The sequence below is a fragment of the Atractosteus spatula genome, chromosome 6 (genome assembly GCF_055471065.1).
Source record: "Atractosteus spatula isolate fAtrSpa1 chromosome 6, fAtrSpa1.hap1, whole genome shotgun sequence".
Classification (NCBI taxonomy): domain Eukaryota; kingdom Metazoa; phylum Chordata; class Actinopteri; order Semionotiformes; family Lepisosteidae; genus Atractosteus; species Atractosteus spatula.
Genome location: NC_142711.1, coordinates 55,025,428 through 55,048,117, shown reverse-complemented (window position 1 = coordinate 55,048,117; position 22,690 = coordinate 55,025,428). Strand labels below are relative to the sequence as shown.

The window sequence follows — 22,690 nt, the reverse complement described above, 5'->3', positions numbered from 1 at the left end:
AAAAAAGTATTGGTTATACTCACGGCATGTAGCAGTGTGCTTGATAAATAGACTGTGTCAAGGTTATCACAAGGTACGATCTAAACGTATGAATCTTTTTTTTTTCCCTCTTGCCCCGGGCAAAGTGTCACCACCAAGTAAAAGAGAATCAGAAGACAGAACATTAGACATGTGCCTCCCAGCATCTTTTCTAGGTCACAGAGAGGGAGTAGTAGGCGCACTTCAGCCATGTAGATGCTTCGCATTCGTTGGCGGAAAAACCTTTTATCTATTTTTTCCAGAAATTATTATGGGTCGCTTTTTTTGTCAATGACTTCTACCCTTGTGTTTCACTTACTTGTGTTTTAGAACTGGTTTTATTACATACAGAACGTGCAGGACTGAGCTACTATATAAGCTAACATATTTTGGATGTCCTACTTGCAACACAAGACAAATTGCTAAGAGAATAAAGACTGCACCACAAACAGTGTTATTATTTCACAACATATTTTTGGTTATGGGTGGCACAGTGGTGCACAAACACACTGTTTTAGTTGTTTTAGTTCTAAATTAAGTCACCATCTGCGTGGAGTTTCTTGGTGTGCACGTGTGAGTTTCTGCTGGATTCCTCCTACTGTACCTTACAACTACTGTAGATACTGTCTAGGTTAATTGGTGTCTTTAAAATGGCCCTGTGTTCTTGCAATTCTTGCAATTCTGAAATATACAGTACTCCCTCCTGTGGACTGGTATCATGTCCTTCCTGTGCTGGTGCCCTGTGGCTTTCTGATAATGGATGGATCTTTTGGATACAGATATCAGAAATGAACCATGATACTTTATCCTTTTCATCATTCTAAAAGAGCAAGAAAGGACAAAGACAGAAACTCCCTACAAAGCATTAACTCACATATAACTGACAATCCAGTGAAGGATATGGATTTCTACCTTATCTGCCTAAATGGCTTCCAAACTATGTATTCTATGTATTCCCTCATTGCTGTTTTGACTTGTACTATAGCAAGTGAGCTATAGTGAGCAGAAAGGTACCTCACTTGCACATACAGTACGTGATTAAGTCACAGACAGTCTGCATTTAGTTTACAGAGGTTCGGAGAGGATGAGGAGGAAGAATGCGTGTATTTGGCCTTATGCTTAAGATGGTCAGTGGGACTGTAGAAATATTGAACAATAGAATAACGTCAGGCATCTGTTATCTTCAGATTGTGTCAGAGGAATTTTGGTTCAGTTATTGATTGCATCATAGTTGCTGAAACAAATCACTACTAAGTATTACACTGAGGTACTTATTCGGAGTACAGGAGGAATAAACTCACAGTTTAGTCAAGAGAAAGAACAAAATCCTCAGAAAAGAGGGACAAACCTACGACAATACAACAGGAGTGTGACATGAGTTTCTTAAGAAACACGGAAGATTGAAGTCACATCGAATCAGTTCTTAAGATGTACAATTTTGTATGTGTAATCTAATCAAAGCAGTCAATGAAAAATGAAAAAGATCCCTGCTCTTACTGGGGAAAGAAATGGAAAAGCACTTGTATGAGCATTTGAATAATTCAGATTCTCCAGTAAAGAAAAAGTTAAATCACCCAAAACAACTCTTTCATCCATTAAAAGAAATAAAAGGGGGAGGTGAGCGCTCAGTTCACTGAGGCAGGGAACGTGTGATGAGTCATGATTCAGGGCATTCTCTTTCAAATCTCCACCACTGCAAGCACGACCGGGATCTCTTCTAAAATGTTAACTGAACCAAATAAAGAAAATACGTTGTTTTTTGAGTCTCTAGCTTGTTGTTGACGTGAGTATACTTATTGTTGTTGTTGTTGAGCCCTACGGTAAAAAGCAAAAGCGCTGTGACTTCAGACTGCACAGTATACAGTACGTCCAAACCGTAACCTTCTACAACACGATTGTTTTTTAAGAATAAACAATCGTTATTATGCAAACCCATTTAATTCAAGGACATACAATTAAGAAATAGTATTGCTTTCTTTATGACACCATACGTCCCATTCTTTTCAGCATAAACTTTCAGATGCTGTTGAGTAAAATTAACCTAAAACTATTAACGGCAAAAGGCACAAAAAAAATAATAAGTTTGCCCTCTGAGCTTCTTCCTGAAAGGCAGCTCAGCCGTTTCGTCTCGCCTCGGACATTTGGCTTGTACTCTCCGCCGCGCTAAATTATTCGCTCCTCTCTTTGTTAGTTGCACCAATAACAAGAAAATGTTTCAAAAGAGTGTGATTGGGTGACGTCACATGGACCCAGCTGACACTGTTAGCCCTACCTCCTCTGACCAGGACTTTACTCCTCTAATCCACTCTATACTCAGCGCTAATGCTATCAACACTAATTCTAGCCAGAAGAGGAAACACGGCACCCCCCGATTCTCATGCATACAAGCTGAAAGAAAGGAATCCAAGTCGGCCAGAGAAGGATTCTTCGCTAAGTGATTACCGTTGGCTGATTTTTTTTTTCATTTCTTCATTTTTATTTTGTTCACTTGAAGAGCGCTGATTCGGTTGGAAAGGGAACTGAGCGCTGCCTGTGTTAACACTGTCCTGGGTCGTGAAGCTGAAGCTGCGTCTGGCATTTGGCCACCTGCACATGGAACTGGTGTTGTACACCTCACCTTTCGATCAAAATGAGGTGGTGGGTGTTTTATCAAGCAACCCAGTCTTACTTCTGGTAAAGACACGAATCTGACTCATCAAAGTCGAATCTTTGTGTGTGTGTGTAATGACAAGACGAAACGGAACCGTCTGTGTTCTTCTCAAGTGGAAGATTCTAACCTCCAAGTCTGACGTCCCGGCAAATCAGAATGGGGTTTATTTCCTTTGTCTTTCTGTCTACAGACTGGGCTAGAATGATCTGTTTCTCCAAAATGTAAGGACGTTGCTTTCTCGAGAGAGGCTGGTTCATGTTTTTAAATAAGTGCTCTCGAAATAGCTGCAAACTGGGAAATCCATAAAATGCGAAGAGTTTTTTGTTATCCGTTTAGAAGACGACAGCGCTTTTGTGCGCCCTTACACGGAATATTCATAAAAACATCTTGTTGAAATTAACGAAGCTGACTCATATAACCTTTATTCTGATATGCAATGAACTTGAACTTTTCGTGGACTAATTTTATATTCAGTTCGTTTTCAAAGTTAATCTTGAATGTGTTTTGTGTGATACATGTATTACCTTGGGTAAGATATGTTTTTTTAAGTTTCGTGGCTGTATCTTATATCTTAAATCTGCTTTTAAGGATTACAGACTCGGCACATGGTTACCGGACTTGAACAACCTGGCTTTGTAATCGATACTAAGCGAGATATTTTTGTCTTTATCATGGGACACATGGGTGTGTCTCGAAAAAAAAATACTTTGCACCTTGCCAAAACTCCAAGCTAAATCTTTTGAAGGCAATGCTCTTCAGATTTATAACCTCAGATGCCCGTTTTATGAAAGTCCGTGAGCCACGTACGCCAGGATCTACTTGTCCCAGGTTTCGGAATGGGAAGTAAAAAGCTTCACACGCCTATTCGTTTGTTTTGTTGACGTGTAAAACAGAAAATAACGGAGGCCACTGCAAACAATGGAATTATCTGAAGTCAGGTGTTCCAGTGCAAGCGACGAACTCTATACCATTAACAAAACCCCAACCAGCAACAGCAACACCAGACCGAAAAGACTCCTCTGGCAAAATGCTGTGAGACACATCACCGAGCAACGTTTCATACACGAGCAAAGTAGCGCAAAAACTATCGCTTCGGATGAGTCTTACAGCCAAAGCATTAGAAAACAATCGACAAGCAAGATATCAGCAGGCGACAGGCACAATAATGGCGGGACCAAAGTGTTCCCCGAGAGGGCTAGCAGTGATTTGGGATTCCTCCAGATAGATTGTGCCCCGAGCAATTCTGATTTCTTCCTTAACTGGGGATACACGTACAGAGGCGTCATCTTTCCAACTTTGAGAAACTCTTTCAAATCAAGGGACCTTGAGCGTCTTTACCAACGTTACTTTTTGGGGCAGAGGCGCAAGTCCGTGGTGGTGATGAACATTTTGGACGTTTTAACAAAGTTAACCCTTTTGGTTCTGCACTTGACGTTGGCGACTGCACCAATGGACCCTATAAAAGGCATACTTCTGGGCTTCTTTACTGGCATTGAGGTGGTGATCTGTGCCTTAGTAGTGGTTAGGAAAGATACAACCTCCCACAGCTATTTGCAATACAGCGGCGTGGTGACTTGGGTAGCCATGGCCACTCAGATTCTGGCGGCGGGGCTAGGTTACGGACTACTTGGAGATGGTATCGGCTACGTACTCTTCACCCTGTTTGCGACTTACAGTATGCTTCCATTGCCACTGACGTGGGCTATTCTAGCTGGATTTGTCACATCAGCTCTTCATATTGTTGTGCAACTGGTTATCCCTAAAAATGCACAAATATCAACAAATCAGGTACGTCTTCACGTAGGTAGCGATTCGCTCCTTCTTTGCCCTGCAGCCTTAACGGGAAATTTATTGCATAAGCAGAGGGATACTTGTGCCCAACTGTGGGGAAAAAAAGAAAGTTCACACTAAATGCACTAAAATTCACACCCACCTTTCCACAATAAACAGTAGGGAATTCCTGGCAGTCACTTGAAAGGGATTATTAGAGTTTTGTTGTTATTATTATAATTTTAACTGTTATTTTTAAGGTGGTAGCGTGTTATCACTGTGCTCGCAGTCCATTTTTTTCTTCCATTCCTAAGTAACGCGAAGTGATTTCTTAGAAGCGCCTTGTCTTTATATAAAGAATTAAACAAAGTCATGTTATCTATAAACTACCTGGATTATTATTTTTAAAGTCACGTTAAAGAAACAAGACTACAACAAAATGTACATGCCCCAAATTGAAACTTTATTATACATGACTTAAGTATTGTTTTAATAATAAATGGTAGTGGTCTACTAATGCTACACACAATTGACTATAACATACACATTCAGTGCTAATATTTATATTATTAGTCATAGGGATATTATTTTTACCATCTGGAATGACAATTGCAATGATTTTTGGGGGACCAACTAAATAAACTATAATATTGTAAATTATTAGATATTCGATCAGTTTATATGCATTGTCGTATTTTTTTATACTCGCACTAATAATTCTTGGTATTAATATAAACCTCCAAGCAATCCAAGAGAGCTGTCCGTCTAATGGGTGCTGAAATGTACTTTTGCAGTAAAGAGGAAAAACATTAGCTCCCTCTAGCGCTACATTTTCAAGAAATAACAGTACATCGTGTTGAAGTGAATCGGAAAATGTGTTGTACTGTAATTCAAGGGTGTTTATTTGGCTGTCCTACCCTTGGGACACCAGCTAAAAATTGAAGCTAAACAAAACCTATGTCTGTCGCTGGTTATTTATCATGTTGGAAAAAAACACGAAGGCGGTCGGAATCTGCTTCAAATCAATATTATACCACCATCATTTTTTAGGTTTGGCAGTATGATAAATGCAGAGTAAAACATTGAAAACTGCTTTAATTTCATACTGTCACTATGATTGAAATAATACCGCTGACAGAAACAATACTCTTAATAAGTAGTTCACAATAAAAGCAATCAGTATGCACTAGTAATCTAGCCACAGCTAGATATTGTAACCTGCAAATGTGATGATTTCGTTGAAGAGTGTGGCGCGGTTAGTGCGATAATAAATTACATCTTATAAAAAAGGATGACATTTTGATATAATCGCTCACGGGTTGTATGTATAACTCCCCCAAAAGTTATATGCTGTATATAAGGTACTGTATGAAACAAGTATCCTGTGAAATCAGAAAAAGGAACAGTCGGCTGATTATGCGCGAGAAAAGTCGGGTCCCCTTTCCGGTGACTAAATCGAAGAGCGAGAGAGGATGAGATAAATCATAGTCTTAACAGGGATTAGCCATGCGAGGCTGTTAACGTTTAGACTGTTAGACGGATTTGTTATGAGGTTGGGGTTAGGAGAAAGAAGCTGTGGCATATACCATCCTGTTGATCCACTGTAGTGTAACTTTGACCATGCTCATTGTGTCCTGCTTAAAGGTGAAAATGGTGAAAAAATGAAATTGTATACCCCTTATACAGTAGGTTTTCCTCCAAGATGTGCCTGTGATCTGCTCCATCCATTTAATCTCAGTTTTGAAAAGCTTCTCAGTCTCTACTAATCAAAAATAGCCCCATAGAAATAATGCTGCCACCACTACACTTTACATTAGGAATGAAGGTGATTGGGAGACGTTTTGGGTTTGTGCCAAAAATGTTCAAATAGGTCTCATCTGACCATTAAACCTTTTGAGACATGTTTGCAGTATTCCTTAAATGCTTTGTTACGAATTCCATGTTGGATTTGACCTGGGTTTGACAGTCTGCCATACAGGCAGACTTGGTGCTGTAACCAGGATATTATTGACTCAGGGACATTTTCTCCTTTCACCATTGAACTCTGAACACTGCTCAGTTTGAAGGGGCAGAAGATCTAGGCAGTGTCTGGTGGATATAATATGTTTTCCATTTCTTAATGTTCAACTTCACCAAAGTGCTCAAAGACATGTTATTTCTTTGAAATTTTTTTAGCCTTCTCCTTATCTGTACCTTCCTAAAACGTTTTTCCCCTGAGTTGTTTTGAAAGCTCACTGGTCTTCCTGGTTGAATTTTTTCTAGGAATGCACTACCCGATGGAAGGATCTTATAGAGACATGTGGACTGTATTTGTTGTGAAATAACGTGAACCATTGTTACTGCACACAGAGGCCATTCGTCTAATTGTGTGACTTGTCAAAATAATTTTGTGTACCAGAACTCATTTAGGTTTGCTGCAGTAATACGTATACACTTAACTTTGAAGCTGTTACTGTCTTTCACTCATAAATGTGTTCAGTTGACACTCAAGTTTTGATTAAAAATATTTGCTTTAGAAAATGGGTTTACATCATTTGTAATCCAACAAAATGTGACATAGTTGAGGGTGGATTGTGACACTGTCCTTAGCATTGCTGCATAATAGCACTAGGTTCAGTTCTGGACCTGGGGTGCTATCTGCATGGAGTTTACATTCTCTCCCTGTGTTTCCCCCATGGGCTTCTTCTGCTTGCTCTGGTTTCCCCCTGTAGTTCAAAGACATACTGGTAGGTTAATTGGTTTCTGGGAAAATTGGCCCTGGTGTGAGTGTGTGCGCACCTGTGTCTGTGTCTGTGTGTGCCCTGTGATGGGCTGACATCCCCCGTGAGCCTGAGTTAAAGCAATTAGAAAATGGATGGATGAAATATCATTGTATGGGGGTGTATGGCCTTTTAAAAAAACACACTGCCTTATGAAATGCGTTTACTTGTAAATTAGTCAAAGAAAAAAATGCATCTTATGTTTATGTGTTTATTTTGGTGTTTGTATTTGGGATACTGGATTGTCTGTAGCTGGAGTAATTTAAAGTTTGATTTCGATAATGATAACCTTAGGAAAGATTTTACTACTAATCTGAGTCTTCATAATAATTGCCAGTCCATCCGTGAGATTAAATGGCAGCACATTAAGAAGTGTTCTTTGCATTCACTATACCTTTATTGAGTAATGAGCTACATATTTTTCTTATAAATATTCCCATATGTATGGGATGAAGTTCTCAAATCAGCAAATTTTTCAATGAAAGCATAGAATTTCCACTGCATTATTAATATCCAGATCTTGAGCTGCATTGGATAGGTTGTTAAATGACACAGAGAAGTTATGATAAAATAGATAGAGCATTCTTAATCTCTGTCTGTTTTCAGTCAATGTACTGTATGTCTATATTTCTATAATGTTAAATCTTGGACAGATATATTTACGAGATTGTCACTGAGGATAGGCAGCTTGTATTAAAACAAAAAGCCAAAGTGGTCCATAACAACTATAGCAGGAAGCTGATTTGAATTTTCAAAGTAAAATTCTTTCCACTTTTATAAAGACTGCCATGGAAAGAGTGAACTTTATTTTAAACATAAGCAAAAATAATAATTCCACAAATAAATATAATTATTAATCATAACCAATCTCTAAGCAGCATATACAAAAAATCTTGTGCATCAAGACTTGTTGAGTACAGTATGTGAGATTTAGCACAAGAGAGAAGACACATCATCCAATAGGCTTGGGTTATGGTTTATTTCACACTAACGCTTAGCATTTGTTAGGTTATAGTTCTGTGTATCTTCTGGACTGAATTCCAGAAGAGTCTAGAAGATACAAGGGCCCATAATCTAGCAAACCACAAAATATATCCATGCCCTATCAAATGTTTGAAACAGTGTTAACCAGATGTTCTGGGTTTAGAACAATCTGAAACTGCTTTTGATTAAATCACATTTTTATTTTGATTTGAGAGCTACATTTGCTGAGCCACAATTTCAAAACAGCTATGAAATTTTCACAAGAGTCAATAATCAACCATGCAGATAAAGGGAGTGTACAGCATAATATACTGAACTTGAGGTGTTGAAGTAAAGGAGAGCATACGTCTGTTCAAGGTCCTGGAATGTAGACAAAAGCCCAAACCTATTGAATACGCTTCTCAGAGTACAAATGCCCCTAATGAATCAAACTGGAAACACAAAAGATTGAATACTGTTCAGTAAAGCGTATTTATTTCATTCTGGCTGTGTGAAATAACTTTCACTAAAATAGTTTGTTTCCATTAGGAATTGTATGCATATGCAGCTGTATGTTTGATTAATCCTTGTCTGGTATACTATAAAAAGGATAGCGTGCGGAGTATATGGAGCTGTTATGTTTCTCTACCTGTCACCATGAGGTACAGTCTAAAGAGCTACAGTCTAACCAGGTAAGTAATTTACTCTGTAATGGCATACTGCTTAGAGACAAACTACCAAGGGATTCAGGATGCAGAGAAGCAATGAGATGTGTATAGTACATGACTGTTTACTTCTTTGTATGTATTTTTAGAGATCACAGAGTGAATTCAATTAATAAAGTAGTATCTATGCAGAGAAGAATATTATGTTGCGATCCTAAAAACTGTTTAAAAAAAACTACTGACCACCTACTGTATACAGATATAGGAAAATTTAAACAAAATTACAGTAGTTAGGAGAACTATTACAGAAGCTGAATACACCTGCTTAGGGAAACCACTTGTGTTCCAGTCTGTCAAAATGGTGTATGGGAGTGCAGACACACATATTGTAGATTTTTCACTGAATTTTGTTTTTTGTAAAGTTGATTTATTAAATTCAAGATCTATGAGATCTACAGCAGGAAGTCATAATCCAAATATGAAATGAGGACCGTTGATGTAAATAAGAGAAAGCATTGTATCTCCCCCGACAACCTTATCCTGTGATCCTTTCCATATCCTTTCAATTATAGAACAAAAACAGAAAAGGAAAATGCCAGGTATTTTGACTCTCAGTCAGGATCCATGTTACAGCGGGTGCTATAGATGGCTTTAATCATTTTAATTAATCCATGGCCAAGCCTAATTGCTCTAGATCTTCCCATCAATAATCCAATGTTGGCAATTCAAAGCCTTTTCTGCACCCAAGCAGGATACAAACACTTTAGGTCAGATTCCACAGAATACATTGCACAATGCAATCATAAAATACTGTCAGACTCAAGAAATTTACTATTTTCAAAACGGATCAGAGCGGATCTTCAGAATTCTGTTATGTAAGGCCCTGATATACAGTAACAAGTATATACTGTACTGTAGTAATCAGTAGGAATGAGACATTGTATTGTAACATACAATTGTGTGTGTTTTTTCTTCAATTGGAGAGAGGCTGGTGCTGTTTTCTAGTCTCGTAATTCCCGCGCAATTCCTTAATTAGCGTTTCTGTTGTAGCTCAGATTTGAGCGTTGAATTCTGTTTTAAGAGTATGCATTTCTGTAAGTAAAAATAATTTATTAAAAAACAAACACCATTAAATAATTAAAAAGGTATCATCAACTCTCTGTGTCTTTAGAGGTAAGGAGCACTCTAGTTGTGTCAACATGCTAACCTAGTGCTTTCTATTTTGATATCTTATTTAAATATCCCCCATTACTCATATCTCCATGGTAAAATGTAAATAAACATTAATGATATTGAAGATCCTTGTTCTATTGTGAAGAATGACTAGACCACGAGAGATAAGCTTCCTTTCAATGTCACATTATCTTGTTCTTTATTTTAATTTAAAAATATTAACTTTGTGCCCTTCTCTTAATACAGTACGTAAGTATGGAGTAAATGGAAAGTGAAGTAAACGCTGGTTGTTAATAAAAGCTCTGTATTTCAGTTAGGACTTATGGAGAGCTATTGTACATTTGCCAGGTGTGGAAAACTCAAGTGTAGATTTGGCTCTGATGCAGTGGCAGCCAAATATTCTGGCCAGTATAAAAAATGATAATTACCACAAACTCTTCAGATTTTGAATAAATCTTTCTATAAACACTTTTGGAGCTTATCTCTCTGCATTGTATGGCATTTTGCTTAAGAGATCACACTCTGGCTTTGCGGGAAGTTGTAGAGGGGTCCCTAGGGCTGAATCCTGGAAACACTAGCACTATAATTCCTTACATTCTACAGTATATATGTATATACTATATGTAAAGTACAACATTTCTAGTACACTATAAATTAGACTTCCATCCAAATATCCTAATATTTTTATATGCAGGAGTGGACCTACAGTACTTCATTATAGTTTAATGTTTCATCAAAAGGATGGCACCTCTATAGAACGGTGTTTCAATGCACCGTATTGGTACTGTACATTGATTTAGAAATTCTAATCCCCAGCAAAGAGCACCACTTACTGGTCCTCTGACATCACTTGGAACAATGATCTGATTTTTCTTGGTGGTCCCTCATCTGACTGCTGAAAAGGTCCAGTCTTGCGTAGTGTTTAAGATCTGACTGTGTATAATAGCTTATACAACTTACAGTATATAACAAAGTTTCATGTTTGTAGCTTATACAGTCCTCTTCAGAACGGGTGAAGTAGTCTTCACAGAACTTTATTGGAGCGCTGCATACAGTAACTATGCCATGCCAAAAGATTCCAACAAGTTGGTTTTTCTTTATTGAATAGCTGAACAGATCAATAAAAGTAATAAATCACCAAGAAATCAAGAAGTAATTATTGTTGCTGAAATGTTCATCCTGTCATGGCTTTGATACCGCAGTAAGACTCTGTTCTCTGTACTCCTAGGGTTTTTTTGTAAAAAGTGTGTGGGTGATTCTTTGGTGCTTTGAGATGCTTGTTGCAAGGTAGGTGTGAATCTCCAATCTTCCGTACAATGTGTTCTTCATTGTTTTGTAATCTGCACTGAGCGTGGCTGGAAAATATAGAAACGGCTTTTAATCTGCCTCTGAATACATTTCTTGCAGAATATGTTCTTTTTCTTCTTCTTTCTTGGGTTCTTTGGTCTTGTCTGTGATTGCAGATGTTTATGAGTACATTTGGGAATACAGTGCTGCCGAGATGATGGCTATCCTGCATTTTTGTGCTTCTCTTTCATCTTTTGTTTTTCTCAGGAAATCTGATGTGATTTCCCTGAAGGTTCCCGTTGTCTGCTTCTTTTCTTAGAACACCTCAGAGTGTGCACTCCTCGTTCGTGCTCTGGTCACCTGACTTGATTTTCCTTTTATAACCAAAGGGCCTTTTGCTTGAATTATGCTCGTCATTTCCAGTGGACCTCATTCGTTTTAATCATTCTCTGTTGTGTGTGCTATGATTGCAAAGCATGCTAGACAGATAAGCACAGAGGCAGACATCCTCTGTCCCTCACTTACCTTGCCCTGGAGGAAAAACCTGTCTAGGGATTAAAGTTAATTCATTTCTTCACTATATTAGGTCTTTCCGCCAAATATGGAATTTAGATGTACACACTTCTGATAAACTGTTGTGGGAATGTGAAGCAAGCTACCTTGCCAAATTTTTGAAACCCTGGTTCAGTTCGAGAAATGGCTGGATCAGATTCTTGCAACCAATAACTATGACTAGACAATGAACCAGTTAATTGTGAATGTTTTCCACATGTGCCGGCATGCAATAGGCTCACATAAACCAGTGTTGGGTAATTTTAAATTGCCCACAATGTCCTTTCCTTACTGCACACTAGAGCTTACTTTTTGCCTGTAAAATTGTACCATTATCAACAAGAGCTGCATTCTCTGTTGCCTGTGAGGTTTGTAGTGTGAGAATAAGTGGGTGGCTCCATGGCGCATGTTTCACAGATACTGTAGGCATTCATGTTGACTGTAATTGCCCTGTACATGTACTGTACTGTATTTAGCGATGACATTGAAAATATTGATATCAAATATTGGCAATGACCAATATGGATGGCAATTAGAACGTTTTGTATTCAATAAACTATGAAATGTGCTGCAGTGTATCCTGAACTATTTTAATTTACACTTCCATATTTAGTTCTGAAGATTTTGGCTCCAGTTTGACCCTAACATACAGCAGCAGATTTCAAGCAAACAATGGAATAGAGAAAGACATTGCCTTCTAGTTAACGTTTTGACTAGATGCTTACTGTACATTTTATACTACATGGATGTAATTATGTAATTAATAAACACACTAAATAATGAAACAAATTTGAGATAATATGAAAACATAGTGAAAACAAAAATTATTGTACAGTACTTTGATACACATTTTCGTGTCTTCCCTGCACTAATCAGGCAAGAGCTTGGTAGCCAAATGTTGCCAAACTTTTACTCAGTCCCCTGTCCAAATATAGGCTGATTGTTTTAGAAATGTCAGACACTGCCATACTGAAACTACAGTGGGATCAGACTTCTTAGTTCATTTCTGATTATCAATGAGCAAATGACTCGGCTGCATATTCTTACAATTCATATGCAACAGATCCATTTCATGTAGCACTTCTAAATCTGACATGAGGGCTAAAGTGATTGTTATTTTAGATTGGATTACCTCCAAAGACCTATTTATATCTTCTTCACGTCACAGAGACTTCTACAAAGGGTCAGGATTAAATTAGATTATACATACATTTCGCATGCACTTTCCTCTCCTTTGATTACATATCTTGTCAGAGAACAGTGTACAAACAGTGTCATTTCAGAGCATGTGTTCCCATTTTGCTTTGTTATTTGTCAGAGTGTTAGAAGATCTGGATTTGAATTTGTTCAATTTATAAGACTGTTAAAAACAGAAATTTAGGACTTAAAATTTCTCCTCATTTATTGTAATTGTAGAAAGATCTTGAGCCACAACTCTAGGAATTAAAGGTATAAATGGCAAGTGTTTGCATCTTGATCCAACCAGATCTTTAGTATGAATGAAGTACAGCCAGTTTACAAGAAAGATAACAGATGAAAGGGGTGAATCTGGCCATCTTGGTTATTAATAACGTTATAATATAAATAACACATCAAGACTCTGCTTACATGCTCCCTGTGGCTTAGCGTTTACTCTAAGATTAAATAGTTATTTATTTACTGTGTATACTTTATGTATTATAATAATATGTTTTCATATACTATACAAAAAACCTTTATTTGCAATCTGAAAATAACATGTCAGTTTCCTTTCATGCACTGTGGATTCACCTCTCTGTTGACTTTAAAGTAGGAGTTGATTTGGTCAGTTACACAATTAATCATCCTGGCCTTGGTTCAACATAAAGACAAGACTTGTGAATTCACATCTTTCCTTCCTGTTCTCATTCAGTGACATTGCTATTTGTCACAGAAAATAGCCAAAAAATTAAGTAAAGCTACTCTGACCTACAGCTTTCAATGTTACTTTATTTGTAAAGCTCTGTATTACTTTACTTGTGAACTGGATGACATTTTCTACTTATTTCCTCTATACCTCTACCTTATTGACTTAACCATTATTATTTTCATGTAAAGCAAATGATACAGAAATTTGTCTGCAAATTTTATCAGCATTGAAAGTACCAACCTTGCGATGTACAGTAATAAGAGAATATGTAGATGAGAAGAGCTCAAATATACTGTACACATACAGTGTAAGTATTGCGTCACATCAGTAATTAAAGCATTGTTTCAGCTTTGTGACAGTTTTCTGAATAAATTATGACAGGTGACATGTAGTTTTTTAGACTACTCCAGATTGTGAGTTTCCAAGCATTAGAGCTATAGTATCTATGTTCCAGTCTGCTTCTCTATGACCAAATTCTGTAACATACTGTAAAAGACTGGAAAAGTCATTATTTATCATATCAGTTGGAAATCACATATGTCTCTTGTTTTATCCTACATTACATTACTGAAGACAATATCTCCTTCTTGCCAAGCCAGTGTTAGGGATTAATATTTTTTTCTTGATTTCCTTATTTAAGGTTTGCTGATCTGCAGAATTTCTTAACAAAAGTTCTTAATGAATCAATGCAATTTTAAGCATTGCAGTTGCTGGTGGTTTTACCGAACACCAACTTAATGTTAAAGAAATCAAATTTGCACAAATTCTATAATTTGTCATATTTTCTAAAAATCTGACATATTATGCCATACTGTATATACTGTAATCTGGCATATATGTAATACTTTTGACTCTTTTGTGATAAATTTATGGCTCTTAAAATCAAGTACAGTCCATTATACCCCAAGTATTTTTCTCAGTTTATTCATATTTGATTTAAGAAAAAACTGCAAAAATATTTTTTCAACTTATCTTCAACCTCAAAACTGGACAACAATACGCTAAGTAAAATTTCATCGTATTTCTCACTCCATAAGCTCTTTGTCAAAAACTTTGTGTATCACTACTATTATTATGACAGCAAATTCATAGGCATAGAGTATAACAAAGGTCTTTCAGCACGTATGCAAAATAATTTTCCATTAACTGCATAAATGCAGCACCCCTTCCATAAAAATGGAGACAACATCAAGTAATTAGAGATTAATCAATCTTTATTTATTACATCTATTACATATAAGGTTATGGAAACGAAACATTGATTAAAAATAAGCTAGATCCATCTGGCAATAGGACATTGATCTAGGGGAAAATTATTGAGAAAGGCGGGCCTTGATTAAGCTACCTAAGCTACTTGTACGTTTCTCTTTACAAAAGGAACATCAGTAATGGGTATTAAGGAATAAAAGAATATGATATAATACAGTACATGTAAACTTTTCAGAAAAAAATAATGTTGATTTCCTCATATAATATCAATTCTCATACAGTATGTAGTAAGCATTCAAAGTGAAGCATGTTTTTGGTATCAAAACTTGTTAATGGTCAGAAAACAGAGTGTAAATAGATAAAGGGTGAATTCTCAGATGGGATTTGTCATTAATGTCATTAGTACCACAGAGATCTGTGTTAGGACCACTGCTTTTTTAATTTATACGGGTGATCTAGATTCTTGTTAAGTTAGCAAATAGGTGAATTGACAATTAGTAAAATAGGTTAATAAGAATACACCGTAGAAGGTATAAAGCAAATTTAAAAAGACAAAATATACAGTGTAAGGGAGATGCTGAATTTTAAGACGATGGCTATGAAGTAAAACCTTTCTTGTGTCTGTTGAAGGATCATTATTCTCCCTTGGAGATTTAAAAAAATGCAGTGTTAGGTTATATAATTAAGCATTGCTTTTTAAGGGATGTAGTGTTAAAAGTGAACAATATTTCAGTAATAGTAAGCACTCATTTAGAATATCATATACAATTTAGTTCACCAATTTACAAAAAAAATAGGTATCGCTGTCAGTCAATGAAAGATGAAAGATCAGATACTTTCCTGGGCCTAAAAGAATGTCTTACACTGACATAATAAAAACACAGATTTATTTCAATTTCAACAGTGAGATCTACAGGGGTCCTGACACAAGTATTCAAAAGCCTCAAAATCAACCCAGGGCATTTCTTCAGACTCAACCATGGGGGCAGTATATTATAACTTAGAAAAGAAATCCTAGAGTAATTGGAATAATATTATGAAACATGGTTCATGCCACATTTTAAAGGTCTCCCATGGTGATTATAGTGAAAATACATTAACATGAATATTTCTGTGAAAATGTACGTTAAAAAATCTGACTCTGTGATTCACTCTGCTCATAACATTTTAAAACCTAGAACATGAGGTGTTTCCCACAAAGAGTTATGGAAAGATCTACCCAAATACAGTATATTTTCATGTGGCTACTTTCAAGAAAAAAAGATAGATGAGATCCTTATGTTCACTACTAAAATCCAGACTAATTGAGGAGGCTGGATGGCCTCCTTTTGTCTGTAATCTTTCTTATGTTCATATTTTAACAGACATTGAAATAATTTGTGGCAAGTAATGTTTTTGTACAGTTTCCATGTATAGCATAGTATATACAAAAGAACATTTATGATTATTTCTATACTTCATAACAAATGCAAAGTAAATACATGGAAAACATGGAAAGTTATTTGCTAGTTTTGTTTGAAAAACATTTTAATTGTAGTTGTTATACAGCTTGTGCAATCAAATAAAAAAATCTAATATATTATAGTTAGAGTTAACGGGAACATATACCGTACAGGTTGTAAAAGCATACTGACTTAGAAACAGCCTCTTATGATGCTCCATAGTTGCTACCATGACTTTTGTGTTTGAAAAGATCAGCAAACTCCAAATAAGGAGTGTAACTGATACTGTGCATTTGAGTTAAAATATTAATGCCCAAAGAATTGTTGAGTTTCTCATCAGTGGCAATGATATGCGTGACGAGCTGTTGTAGAAAATAGTGAGGCAAAGTGTTTCATAATTAAACACATAATCCATTTATGCATAAATTGACACCTACTATTGAATAGCAAACTACAGAGGTATTTGAATCGCTGGGTTAGAGAACAACTTATCATTCATTAGAAATGTTTTTCCATTCTTCCCTTTGTGCAGCATGACATACCAAATTACAATTTTAAGACCCTCCCCATTGATTAATTTAAACATAGTCCAATTTACATTTTCATCTCAGACTTTCACGTTCTCCAGCTGTTCCATGACAGTGTAATGCAATTGAACAGTTAAAAGTTGAATATATGAATTATCTCATGATCATATTTGTGAAAGTTCTGGGGTTAACTTGCAGAAATCATTTTACTGATACTGTAGTTGAAATGGAGTTTGCACTCCTTAACAATAGTTCAGGTGGGTAGCTGCATCAGCATGCCTAGTCTGCAAAGGAACAAGTAATAGTTTTTATTCCATGCTGAAAAGAGAAGAGAGAAAACACAACGTTTCGGCTGTGAAGCCTTCTTCAAGTGTGAGCAACCTGAAACTCTTTATTTTCAAATGCTGAGTACATTTGAATAATCATAGCTATGCTGGTGCAATTCAGCATTTTTCACATTATACATTCACATCCATCTTTTAGGTTCATGTTTTTTTTATTTTTACCTATCACTAATAAGAAGTATAGCTTGAAATGGTATACCTTGCAGTATAGCTTGACACATTTCAATCAACTACAGTGCTTTTCATGAAGTATAATACTGTATGTCCATGATGAAAACATTCCATAGAGCAGTTCAGGATAAAACATTAGTCTTAATTAAGAATTTAATTAGATTCTTATAAGTCAATATTTCATTTTTTTTTTCTTATTAAGGCTTTTAGCCAATTGTTAATTGTACACTGTTGTAATAGTTTTATCAATTAAATTTTAGGTGGACAATTTTAATTTGTTATTTAAAAAATGAGATTAAATTAAAAAATGTTTTAGGGTTTTATTTTTTTTGTTTTAGATTTGGTACATTGTAAGCATAAGGTACAGACTAAGACATTAAAACCATTTTTTAGATTTACTAACTGTGAGATAATGTGAATAAACAGTGGCTGGAGGCACACAGACAAACATAACCCACCTGCCCATGTCACCCTAGTGACACTGTTCATCCCTGACTACACCTACAGTAGATATACACATAATGCTGTCTAAAAAACTGTCTATTTCTGGCCTTACCTGCTTTTATGCATGTGAAAATGAGAACTGTCCTAAATTAGGAAGTACAGTATATATTCTAGAGTCAAGTCACACCAACACAGCGGAAATTAAAAGTGCATTAATTGAAAGCTACCTAGTGTGACATTGTGTAGCGGAAGCACCAGTAGAAAGTCAACGTCCCAGGTGAGGGGACAGAAGCACCTGTGTGAGGTTAGCAGGGACCAAAAATACAAAAAGAGTGGGGGGAAACGCAGCAAAGGCAAAAAGAGTACCGCTGTGCCGCGCAACCTCCATATTGGGCTTACACTATTTAACGGAGTCCAGTCTGGGGAGCAGAGCGCGTAAGGTAAAAACACAACAAGAACTGAGTGCATAACAAAAATGCGTGTGCTATGCCTGCCCCAGTGAAAAAGCGTGTCTGGTGTGCCTTTCTAGGACCCGCCCAGCTGGGGCTCATCAGCTGGAAGCCAAAGCAGCTGGAAGGTTAGCAGGGACCAAAAAGAGTGGGAAAAAAATGCTACAAAAAGTGTACCGCTGTGCCGCGTAACCTCCACACTGGACACGCTCCCGCGTAAAGCCACACTAGATTTCTTGACAGATGTATAGAGTATTAGGAAATTGCTTTTAATAGCTTTTTTTTGGGGTGGGGGGTTGGAAACAATAAAAAAACAAACCTCAAAATGACCAGATGACGATTCCAGTAGCATGGAGTGATGATTAAGACTATGACTGCACTGGCAAGAGGATTGTTGGTTCAAATCTCATATTTTGTGCTGTATCCTTGATCAAAATATTTCATTCTGATCGGTCCACTAAGTGCCCTGTTATTCAGATGTGTACTCTCATAGTATTATTAAAACCATAGCAAAAATATAAATAAGTAAAAACTGTATTTTCTGAACATCGTTGTTTTTCTGAATACTCGGCCACACTTAAGCAGCACAAGTGAGATGAACTTTCCTCTATGACCAAAATTAATTAGTATATGCAAATTCTGGCACTACAATCAAGGCATTGCAGAAGGAGTATTTGCATGTACTCACTCCCTCTGCTCAAAGGTGCTCATTAAAATGAACTCATTAGATGTCTAATAAGGATGAGTGCAGATACATGTATACTGTAACCATGTTAGATTTTTTATATACTGTACTGTACTATGCATGTTTACTGTGTATAGTTGTGCAGCAGACTAGGATAAAGGTGCAGGTGCACAGACATGTCTGAGCTTGTTATTTTTCCATCTAAAAGGCAGGCAAGGGAGTGGTCCTCTATAGATTTCTGCAGGATCCAAAATCAGACAAAGCACAGAACTAAGAGTGCAGTTTCACTTAAGACTGTATGACTACCTCAAAATTTTAAAACATGTTAACTTTTACAAACCCTAACTTTTACAAACTCAAAAAGCAAAAAGAAGGTTGCACATGCTGTACTTTTCAGAGCAAGCAGTGTGTTGTAACTAGCATTATACAGTAAATGTTTTACATTTTCCTTTTGGCTGGTTTTCTTGTAATAACTACATCGCCAGGTCTCACTTTTACCAATTCAAAGTTGATTACATTTGATATACAGAATAATGAGACCATGCTGTGAAACTAGTACAGTACTTGTAATGTAAGAAAAAATATTAAAAATTTTGATTCAAACACTGCACTAAGACATGTGTTGAACCCTTGTTTTAAGGTATAGTAAGTACATTAAGCAACATTTTCAGCATAGTTACATATTGTAGATACTACGGTATATAAATGTCCTCTTGCTGGAAATTCTAAATTATCTTCAAGGTCATTAAAAAAGGGGTAAACATCTACTGCATTGGTTTAGAAATGTTAGAAATTCATATTTTGTTTGTGTGCATGTTTTGCTTGCAGGGCTTTGACAGATCTTTTTTCTTCTCCCCAGCTGGTGGCCCAGGCAGTGTTGTTCATGTGTATGAACACAGCAGGAATGTTCATCAGTTACCTGTCTGACAGAGCACAGCGGCAAGCCTTTCTAGAGACCAGGAGATGTATAGAAGCCAGGCTGAGATTGGAGACAGAAAACCAGAGACAGGTATGTGAGAGCTGTGTGAGGAGTAAAGGAGTTCTTCATTTGACTTTTTGGTCAAATTTCAGCATTAGGATGTATTGTATGATAAAATGAGTTGTGTAAAGTTCATAAATAGATAACTTTAGAACTCCAAAAAATATATCAAATACTTTATTAGCAAACATATCACCATGCCATAAAAAATCTGTACAGCATACTGTAAGTGAATGGCTGACAATCAAAGCATGGCAGGGAAACAGTCCTGCTAAAATGCATTTCATTGTTTATTTGTTGAAGTTTTTTTTTAAAGCTCTGAATGATAATACTTTAAACATTTGAATGCCCATTGTTAATGAATTTATTATGACTGATGAAACATCTCCCATGTCCTGTGTTTTAAGTGTTATTTCTCTGTTTTTGTGTATAATACTCCAAAAATAAAATTTTTCATCATTTAAAATTGATAGAGGTTTGACTGTAGCAATGGAATTATTATCCGGCTTTCAGCAAATTTTAGAGGGACATGAGAAACAGTGACATTATTTACACGGAGAGCTGGACATTTCATTTGCAATTCAATCTAAAAAATGTGTATGCTTTCACAGTTCTGATGATGAATAGTTGACTACACTCTGGAACAGATTAAACTTGTCTAGAACAGAGAAAACTCCTGTCATGCATTCATAAAGGAATTATTGTAACATTTCACTGTGTATTAAATTCTTTATACATTAATGCATTATTAAACGTTTGAAATACAATATTTAATGGATGGTCAGTTAATAGGTTATGAAGTATTTACAATGCATTATATTGTGTATAGCACATCTTGTTAACAGGTAGCAAAAAATGGGACCTTTTAGTGCAGATGTCACTTGGCATCTTCATTACCTTGTCACCTGTTTTCTTTATATCTCTATACTGCGTATCTTTATATACAGTAGAACGCTAAACAAAGGCTAAGTCTGGTCAATAGTAAGATGGAAGACCTCTAATGAAACCATGTTGCTACAGCAAGAGGTGGCACGTATCGCTCTACAAAGTTTTTAAGTCAAAACCCCAGTACTGTATGGTGACTGGGGGACATTGTGTTGGCTGAGGTGCTGTCCTTACGATAAAGTGTTAAAGTGAGGTCCTGATTTGTTGGTCATTACAGTGGCCATGGCACTTTTCATAAGTGTAGAGATGTTAACCATGGTATCTAAATCTTACTTTTGACCAAAAGAAGCTGACCTTCCTAAAGTCTCCCAGTTGGTGACGAAATGACTCAATTCTCTACCTGATTGGCAGTGTAGTGGGGCTGCTGGTGCAGACTGGGTGTTGCACTGCACTACAAGATGAAGTGTAAATGCACTGGATGGAGAAGCTGTATAATTAGAGTAATTATTTATCACTAATTTTGTGAACTAATAAATAATTCAGATATCATTGCTAAGCATTAGTATCACATTTTAATATTCTGTCTGTAAGGCTTTCTTAATGTTTTATTTCCACATACACATAATCTATTAAATCTATGTAAAGTATCAATACAACATTTATAAGCAACATCTTATATAAAGTGCTACCATTATTTTTAATAGCAATGAACTTAGCTGGATATTATCTTCTAAATGCCAAATTAGATGTGTTTGGTATTGGTGCAGAGTCTTCAGTAAAAGTGAGACATTTATTTTGTGATTTTTTTTTTCTTTGAGCAAAGGAGAATAAGTACAGAGACAGTCTATTCTTGTTCTCAGTTCGGTCTGGTGCTCTGTTCCAGGTTTCCCTTGCTGTCTTGGGTGGAATATAATGAAATTCATGATAAGGAGAGAATTATCTAAAGACAGAAAAAGTAGAAAGGCCCTTGTTTGAAGAACACAAGGGCACTTTTGTATTTCTCTCCTCTTTCACTTATCAGGCAGAGCTCTCAGGAACTACTTGCAATCTGATGTAGAGGGTATTTATTTCAAGTCAAGTGGAGACAATATTGCAATTTCATTACACTGACAGTTCACACAAATACATTTCCAGGGTTGAAAATAAACTATTTTGATTCTGAAAAAAAATAAAGTTCAGTTTCCATGTTTTTTTTGTTGGGAGTGGGGGTTTGGTGATCATACAACTTAATCTTGTCTGTTGGTTCAGAGCAAAGAAAAAATGTGTGAACCGCATTGGTTGGTCCATTTTCCTACAGTATATATTTTAGATTTAAACCTAATAATATTTTAATGAAAATCTTAATTAAGAAACTGAAATAAGTAACCTAATTAAATTTCTAACACAAGGTTGGGTGATATTTTTGGGTTATTTAATTAGTTAACTGATCCAACAATAAATATCCTTATGTGAATAAGTATGAATAAGTATGGGATGCCACCTGACATCACTTGCACCTTCTAGAGAAGCACCCTTTTCAGAACTGAGTGGTGGTATAATGGCATTTCTCAAAAAGATGTGAGGGATTGTCATGTCCGTACAAACCCACCCATTGCAGAAATCCAAACATCTCCAGTTCAACCTGTACTGCAGTTAAAAAGATATGTACATAATCCTTATAAATATATAGTGCTTTTCTGGACACTCCACTCAAAGCGCTTTGCAGGTAATGGGGACTCTCCTCCACCACCACCAGTGTGCAGCCCCACCTGGATGATGCGACGGCAGCCATAGTGCACCAGTACACTCACCACACTGCAGCTATCAGTGGGGAGGAGAGCAGAGTGATGA

The 22,690-nt window shown here is 36.5% G+C and overlaps 1 protein-coding gene across 1 annotated transcript in view; it reads left to right on the top strand.

Moving 5' to 3' along the window:
- The first annotated feature begins 2,860 nt into the window (after positions 1 to 2,860).
- adcy8 (adenylate cyclase 8 (brain)) overlaps positions 2,861 to 22,690 on the top strand; it is an 81,565-nt gene continuing 61,735 nt past the window's right edge. Inside the window, exons 1-2 of the mRNA XM_088918481.1 lie at positions 2,861 to 4,456; positions 19,856 to 20,005. Coding sequence (XP_088774607.1) covers positions 3,587 to 4,456; positions 19,856 to 20,005 — 1,020 coding nt within the window. The 5' untranslated portion in view covers positions 2,861 to 3,586. The remainder of the gene's footprint in view (positions 4,457 to 19,855; positions 20,006 to 22,690) is intronic.